This window comes from Eimeria mitis, genomic scaffold (genome assembly GCF_000499745.2).
Source record: "Eimeria mitis Houghton genomic scaffold, Emh_scaff2442, whole genome shotgun sequence".
Taxonomy (NCBI): Eukaryota; Apicomplexa; class Conoidasida; order Eucoccidiorida; family Eimeriidae; genus Eimeria; species Eimeria mitis.
This window is the reverse complement of record NW_013570779.1, coordinates 1,916-2,143: the sequence shown is the minus strand read 5'-3', so window position 1 is coordinate 2,143 and position 228 is coordinate 1,916. Positions and strand designations below refer to the sequence as shown.

General features: G+C 58.3%; 1 protein-coding gene across 1 annotated transcript in view; it reads right to left on the bottom strand.

Annotated features, from left to right (window-relative positions):
* Positions 1–72: 72 nt before the first annotated feature.
* Positions 73–228, bottom strand: part of EMH_0053860 (uncharacterized protein) — a gene marked incomplete at both ends in the record, with an annotated part of 2,014 nt that continues 1,858 nt past the window's right edge. The window contains one exon of the mRNA XM_013497049.1: positions 73–228. Coding sequence (XP_013352503.1) covers positions 73–228 — 156 coding nt within the window.

Genomic DNA, 228 nt, shown 5'->3' with positions numbered 1-228 from the left:
GCTGCTGCTGTTGCTGCTGCTGCAGCTTTTGCTGCAGTAGTCTGGGTAGCAACCGCAGCGCGAAGCGCACTGTTAGCAGCAGCAGCGGCTGCAGCAGCATTCTTCTTTCTTCTGCTGCTGTTGCTGCTTCTGCTGCAGCAAGAACACAGCCTTCACTCTCTCGCTGCTGCAGCTCCTGCTGCAGCAGCTGCTGCAGCTGCTGCTCTGCTGCAGCAAGTGCTTCTTGGA